Raw genomic sequence first — 8125 nt, forward strand, 5'->3', positions numbered from 1 at the left:
ACATAGCACGTCCATCCGCATCCACAATTTGGCAGAGCTGATCGTGACTAAGGACCAAATTTTTAAAAGTGCACTAATTCAGGTGCACATGCACAGCATATACGTGTAAAACACCAGATGTGCATGCACAAGTTAAGGTTCTATACACAAATCTCACATGCATCAAATATTTTCACATGCAACTCGGGTCTGTATTTTTAAACTTCGGTCCAGGACTCAGTGAAGAAAAGCCCTATACCTAGCATATGAAATTGCAGCATGTATTTGAGTTCAGTCACTGCTAATCCTTCGCTTTCACATGTGCTAAGTACAATCATAAAATTAAGTACAAAACCACTCTCTGAAACATTTTTTTGAGGCGCTTTGCCAAGAAGAGTCTAACATAACCCAAAAATAAGCAATGTTCTTCCTTGGGCATTAACAGGTATCATTACATCAAGTCAGGTCAAGAGAAGACAACTCATTTATCTGGAAATGTAGACCTTGGAAACATACCACAGGGAATTCAAAACTATGTAACAATCATAGCTCATCATTATTTAACACTTTTTTCACAATTCTGTATCTACTTTTATCGTCCTCGTAAACGCTGTAATGTGGCAAAGTTACGATTCCCAGGTTGACCAAAAGGATTATGAACGGTGTTATACAGCAGTGCCAGCTAGATAACCACAATGGTCCCTTCTAGCCTGGGTACGTATGAATTTTCTGATTTATTAAGAAACTGACCCAATTATTTTTTCTTTTACTACTCATAAACTTTGTTCTAAGGGTACATCTCCACTTAGAGAAAATCAACATGGTTGTTAAGTATCGTTGCTGTAACATGGTTGTTGTTGATTTTCCGGGAATCGATTTAGCGCTCCTAATGAGGCCGCACTAAATCGAGCCACCAGGGCTCCGCTGTCAACCCTGGTGCTCCTCGCTGTTGTAAGGAGTAAGGAAGTCGACGGGAGGATCTGTCGCTGTGGAGGTGACAATAAATCAATGTACAATATGTCAACTCCAGCTATGCAATCCGCGCAGCTGGAGATGCATATCTTAAATCAATTTTTCTTTATCGTGTAGACCTGGCCTCAATCTTTTCCTCTCTGCTCAGAGGTGCCTGATTTGAGGATCAAGTTTTCATTTTTTTAAATTTGATAACGTGCGCTCAATGAGCTGTTTGTTTCCTTAAGAGCGGCATTTGTTGAAAACCTTCTAGGGGACATGGGTCTGTTACAAAAGTTACTTACACAAGCACTGACATCCCTGCTGTCATAAAAGCCACATTATAAAACACTCGTGAGATGTCAGCACTAAGATATCACGGAAATAATTTCATATATTAGCTGGTTTTAAGGCAACTAACATTTCTCTCACTGTCAAAAGAGTTTGGCTTTCACCTACTAAGGATTTTTTTCTCAACTGCTAAAAAAGACAAAGTATAAAACATTGAAATTGGGAAAATGACAACACAAACAGAGTGAACTTTCAGTTTAGGGCCTGAATCCTCAAACACTACGCACACAACTTCACTCACTTGACTAAGTCTCCTAAGAGCAGTACAACTATTCCTAAATACAAAGCCCTTCATGTTCATGGTGAGTTATTCTAAGACTTGGTCAGTTTTAGAGCTGGCTAATGAAGGATACCTCGTTCAAATTAGTTATTATTTTGCAACTGGTTGTTCATTGATTCATTTTCCCATAACATGGACACAAGTGTGGTGAAAGAGTCACATAACTTTGTTAACCCTCTGAAGCAGTATCTGAGCCCCTGCAGGAATTTAGTTTCAATAATTTATCCAAACAAACACGGGAATTAATATTTTGGTGATTGAGCCAAAGAGCAAATCAATGGAACAACTCCTACTGATCTTTCAGGGCTCTGGACCAAGTTCATACAGCCTTTAGTAATAAGACAAACTGCAAGAAATGGTGAAGGAATTGCAAATTTGGATTCTGGCCCTTTACCGGGATCCAAAAGCGTCTGGTGTGACACAGACTCAATGCCTTAAACAACTGAAAGCACAAGTTAATTTTTTCCAGTCACCTTGTTATATTTTTGTCGTTTTACAGAATCTAGTTTTCTGTTTATATCTTTGCTGTTGGCAGCCTGAGGAGTAAGTTGCTCTATAATTGCACTGATGTGTTTCAGAGATGTTGTACATGACCTGAAAAATTTAAAAAAAAAGTTAGTTTAGTACTCTGTTGTAATAATGAAAAGAATAAATACATGACATTTTCAACACCGATCATTTAAACCTAAAAATTGCAGGCAAGATTTTAACAGAAGACTCAAACTGGATTTCTAAGCAAGCACGCTGATTATTTTGGCCTTTGAATTTTACAAAGGGTATTTTTTAAGATAAATTGAGCACTGTTATTAAAGCTCTCAAGACTTTTTAAAAGGTTAAATGGTTTTGTTTTAATACAAACAACCCACCGCAGTATTTAGAACTCAGTAATTACAATCTTGCTTTTTCCATCACGTTTTCTGCTATTATTTAGATTTGGAGTTTACTGTACACTTGAAAAGATTTTCCGGGATGTCTCCTCCCACTCAACATAACCCTCCTGTCTCCACCTTTTCGCGGGGGTCCTGTATTGGCCTCTGTCACGTCTGCAGGTTCTAATGGGAGAATAACTATGTCATCCTTACGCACGGTTTTTTATCGCAAAGGCACCATATAAATATGAACTAGTTAAACCTCACCAACTCTTGTGACCTCTCAGATATTCATCTGTAAAATGAGAATAATACCTATCCGCACTGTAATCTTTCCTATTCTCAGAGCCACATATTTGACTGCACCTCCTTTTCCCTTCTCCTCCAAAATCAAGACTTGAGTTAAGAAGTATTGCTTTGACTCACCTCCTCCAAACACTGGGCCCCTACTTTCCTTATTATTTTTGAGAAGGTTTCTATTATACGAGAGAGAAAGCGTGCATGTGCGTATGTCAGAGATCAGACAAGATGACCACAATGATCTTTTCTGTCCTTGGAATGTATTAATCTCATCTAGATTTCACCCTCTGATGTTCTGCTCAGCTATAACTTATTCCTTGTCAAGTCTCGGGGCCTGTACTCCACCTTCACCCTCCTGGCTCTCTACAGCATTTCTACACACTTTTCATCATGATTCCCTTCTTATTATTCTGTCCTATTCATTTTAGGACTGCCCTTTCCTAGTTCTTCTAACTTTTCAGCGATTTCTTCATGATCTCTTTAAAGATCTGCCCATTTCCCTCTCCTTTTTCTGTAGGTTCCTACAGAACAATAAGCCTAGCCACCTCCTCTTCTTCCGCCACACTTTTTTCTGTGTGTGATCTCATTTGACCACATAGCTTCAGCTAGATTCCAAACATCTGCCTCTTGGTCCTGACTTGTCTGAAGCCATCCAGTAGCTCACTTCACCCTCTCTCTTTGACATCTCCTCCTGAATATCTTTTCTGTGACTTCTGACTTGAAAGTTTAACATGGTCAGATCTGAACTTAGTCTTTTTCCCAAAGTTTTCTCCACTTCCTCTCACCTGTTGTTGCGGAGCACACCATTATTCCCTCCATCCTATAACTCAGGGGTTTTCTGACTTTCTTATTCACTGCCCCATGCATCGAGGCACTGCCTCCTCCCCGCGCCAAAGAAAAAAAGAAAAGCCGGTACTAAGCCAGCTCCCCACGCCGCTAATTCTGTGGCTGGGGCTGCCGAGGCCCTGATACTCAGTACTGGCACTAAATAAGTAAATCAATAAATAAAGCACTGCATCTAGGTCATCTCCAAAATCTTTCAGTTTCTGCTCATGTAAGATCATGCTGGACAGATGAAATTCTTCTAAAAGCCTGATTATCTCCCACATTTTTTTTTTTTTTTTTTTTTAACCAGAACCTCCTCCTAGCTGAGCTCCCTACTATGTCTTTCATCTCTTTCTAATCTATGCAAAAATGCAACTACAGTTATCATCCTTGGGTTCCGACATTCTAATCCTATCATCTCACTGTCTGAATCTTTCACTCGCTGCCCACGCCATCACACCAAGTTTACCATTTATCTTCCGACTCTCCTGGATCCTTAACCAACTCTGTCCCCCTCTGCTTCTAGGCATCCTTTCTCTCATTGTCCCTGTCCCGCGTCCTCTCCAATCCGCCAATACCAGATTTCATGTTTGATCTGCTTATTTTCTCCACAGCCACTGCTTCTTACACATAAAATGCATTTTATTACCTAATCTGAAAAGACTGCTCCACATCTTCCCTCATTTAAATCCCTCCTTAAAGACTATTTCTTCTGTGGCGCACACATGCAACTAGAAAAAGTAATGTAGAACAAACTGAATGAGCAAACAATGTGATGCAATTGCACAAAAATTAATATTGTGGATTGTTACTGGAGACAGGAAATAACTGTCCTGCTCTACTCAGCATTGTCTAGTTCTGGACACCACATTTTAAGAAATATGTTAACAAATTCGACAGACTTCAAAAGAGCAACAAAAGTGATAAATGTTTAGAAAATCTAAACACTGGGGAACAGTTATAAAACACCGGGCATGTTTAGTCTTGAGAAAAGATGACTAAAGGGAGACCTGTCTGTCTTCAAGTATGTTAAGAATTAATGATAGAGAGAACGATCAATGCTTCTGCACATCTACTGAAGGCGAAAAATGGAATAACAGATTTAATCTGTGACGAGGGATAGGATGATTACCTAGTGGGAAAAACTTTTCAATTATGAGGAAAATTAAGCACTAGAATAGGCTTCAAGGAATGTTGTAGAATCCCTGTCTTTTGCAGTTTTTAACAACAGGTCAAGCAGCAAACTTTTTGGAGTGAGGGCCACATCTATACAGTCAAATCGTATGGCAGGTCATAAATGCTCATTGGCCTAACCTACTCCCATTGGCTGATTAGCCACTGGGCCAAAGAGGCATGCCAAGCACTTGCAGCAAGTGCTTATAGCGATATTGCACAAGTCTGTCCTACAAACATCAAAACTAAAACGGAATGTAGACACCGAGGGTTAGAAAAATGGGACTAAGCTTTGTCTATACTAGTGCTTTGGCTGGTAAAACTTTTGAGAAGAGGAGAACAAAAACCCCTGACTAGCATAAGTTGCACTAACAAAATTGCTGGAGTGTTCTGTGATCCACCAGCCAATTGAGAAGCCCCAGAAAAATGGGTACCCATGTACCACCACCAACTCTGACCCCCTGCCCAGTGCTCCAGCCAGGGAGCAGCAAGGCAAACACATACTCCAGCTCCCTAGCAGGTGCTTGAGGTCTGGATATAAAGGACCAAGAGGCCAGGTGCGCCCCACAGTCCATAATTTGTCCATCCCTGTTCTCACTATGTGAGATCCTACCACAACACAAAGGGCTGAACTATATGACCTCATGAGTTGCATCCCGCCCTGCATCTCTATGATCCTATGAAAAGTTTATCCCCAGGCTGTGCAGAAGTCTCAAAAGACTATATTATTGATGATGCAACCACTTTTGCTCTGTGTGTATTCAGTACATTTTGCTCCATCACTGAAAGCTTAGGGCCTAATGTGAGACATTTCTTATGTATCCTCCTAACTGCCTGTATGAGTAGATTCACTGAGATCAAAAGAACTAATGAGATCTCTAAGTTTTATAAACTCTTTCAAAATGTCTTGTATGTAGGCTATGTGTACACTAGCACCCCCCTTTCGAAAGGGGGATGGCTAATGACACATTAGATATCCAATGAGGCCCTGGAATGAATATGCAGCACCTTATTCGCATAATGATGGCCAAAGCACTTGGAAAGTGCCACTTTTGATCGCGCACGGCTGTTCTGCACAGGGTCCTTTTCGAAAGGACCCTGCAGATGTCAAAACCCCCTTATTCTTATTTGGTTATAGGTGAGCCAAACTGAACTCTGGAAAATAGAGTGGGGCAGCATTGATCTTCCCCGGAGTGAAGACTGGCCCTTAGACTAGAGAACTCCTCAACTCTAGTCCCAGATCTTCTTTACAGTGTCCAACTCAACCAGACTCGCTGCACAAGAACTGTTCAGTTACAGCATGTCACAGTATGACCATATCTACACTAGCACCCCACTTTCAACAGGGGGACGCTAATGAGACACATTGAGATATGCTAATGAGGCACTGCAATGAATATGCAGCACCTCATTAGCATAATGGCAGCCACGGCACTTGGAAAGTGCTGCTTTCGATCACACGTGGCTTGTCCACAGAGGGTCCTTTTCAAAAGGACCCCCCCAGAGGTCGAAATCCCCTTATTCCAATATTCATCGCAGTGCCTCACTGGCATATCCTCATGTGTCTCATTAGCATCCCACTGTCGAAAGGGGGGTGCTAGTGTAGACATGGTTGTAGTGTGACATGCTGTAAACCTCCAATTCTCATGCAGCAAGTCAATGGTTGAGAGGGACAATGTAAAGAACTGGTACTGAAGTTGAGGAGTTTACTAGTTTAAGGGCAATTCTTCACTCCAGGCAAGATCAATGCTGCCCCACTCTATTTTCCAGAGTTCAGTTTGGCTCACCAGTTCCTCCTGTCAACCATGACACGCCTTGTAACTGCAAGGAATAAGGGTATGTCTACACTCAAAGGGAGAGGGGCAAGTGCGCTGCGTTCAATCTTCTGGGGGTCGATCTTGCCATGTCTGCGAAGACATGGCAAAATCCATCTCTCCAGGCTGGGCCCTCAGTTCTGGTACTCCATGCTATCACGTGGAGCAAGGGACGACGGCATGTGCCTGAAGAGCCCCAATCTACAGAGACAGGAAGTCAATCCTGAGCCATCATTTCTTGCTACACTCGTGATGTCCCCAAAATTGCACATCTGAGATCGACTTTCTGTCCTTGCGTAGCGCAAGAGAGTTCCTCCCATCGACCTCCCGCTTGGTGGATGGTGGACAAAGTCGACCTAAGGCATGTCAACTCCAACCACGCTATTCTCGTAGCTAGAACCTGGACAGGTCACCGTGCTAGTCTGTATCCTTGAGAACAAGAAGAAGTCCTGCGGCACCTTACAGACTCGCGAATACTATGGAGCATAAGCTTTCCTGGGCAAAGGTCTTTGCCCACGAAAGCTTATGCTCCAAAGTATCTGCGAGTCTATAAGGTGCCGCAGGACTTCTTGTTGTTCTCGTAGCTAGGGGTGCGTCTCTGGGATCGACTTTCCATCCTTCTGTGGTCCCCTGCCGCTGACTAGCTGGCTGCCCTCAGGGAACCGGTGCAAGGCAACGCCTACATGCCTCACGCGACACACCAGTAACATGGACATCAGCAGTCCACGGGGCAGCGGGTCCTCGAGATCGGAGGGCGACGCCAGAGCTACGCAATAATCGCCCCCCTCTCTTGCTCCAGCGATACGACCTGGTGGTGCCCCGTGGCCAGAGCAGGCCCCACCGCGCTGGGACGTACCGCACGTCGTCCAGCACGGCCTGGTACTCCGCCTCGGCGCTGGCCAGGCTGGCGGCCGCGCCGGCGTCCCTGATGGCGCTGTCCACCTGCTGCAGGACGCCGCGCTCCAGCACCTCCTGGTCGTACACGGCCACCCCGAGGCCGCGCAGCGCGGCCGGCTGGGCCCCCGGCGCCACCGACGGGATCTGCTGCCTGTCGATGTGGAAGCGCGGCGGGCCGGGCCCCCGACCGGCGGCCCCCGACGAGCCGCTCCGGCCACCCTCGCAGGCCGCCGCCGCCGCCGCCCCAGGCCCGCCGGCCGGGTCGCTGTCAGCCGGGCCAGGCCCCGCTTCGCCGGCCCGGCTCGGACCCGGCTCGCTCGCCGCCGCCGCCGCCATAGGGACCCGCGCGTGGGGCCCGTCCAGCGGGCCGACGGCCTCCGTGGGCATCGTCGACGGGCCGAGCCAGCCCCCGTTGGGGAACCGCGCCGCAGTGACAGAGCCCCGAGGGCGGCCGCTCCGTGACTCCCCTCCGCTCCAGGGCCGCGCCGCGACCGGGACAACACACTGCGCACGCGCACAAATGAATCCCGCCCCCTCCCCAAAGCACGCATCCGGCGCAAAGGGAGCGCGCATGCGCAGAAACGACCGCTCCCTCCCCCCCCCCCGGCACGCGCCTGGCGCAGAGAGCGCGCCTGCGCCGTTGCCTCACAAACCCGTCGTCCAAGCCGGGAGAGAAAGAAAAGAGA

At 45.9% G+C, this 8125-nt stretch overlaps 1 protein-coding gene across 1 annotated transcript in view; it reads right to left on the reverse strand.

Moving 5' to 3' along the window:
* ERCC6 (ERCC excision repair 6, chromatin remodeling factor) overlaps positions 1–7923 on the reverse strand; it is a 94427-nt gene extending 86504 nt beyond the window's left edge. The window contains exons 1-2 of the mRNA XM_074999932.1: positions 7399–7923; positions 2035–2155 (exon numbers count right to left, since the gene is read on the reverse strand). Of these exons, the coding sequence (XP_074856033.1) occupies positions 2035–2155; positions 7399–7826 (549 nt within the window). The 5' untranslated portion in view covers positions 7827–7923. The remainder of the gene's footprint in view (positions 1–2034; positions 2156–7398) is intronic.
* Positions 7924–8125: the final 202 nt, after the last annotated feature.

Source organism: Carettochelys insculpta, chromosome 7 (assembly GCF_033958435.1).
Source record: "Carettochelys insculpta isolate YL-2023 chromosome 7, ASM3395843v1, whole genome shotgun sequence".
NCBI lineage: Eukaryota > Metazoa > Chordata > Testudines > Carettochelyidae > Carettochelys > Carettochelys insculpta.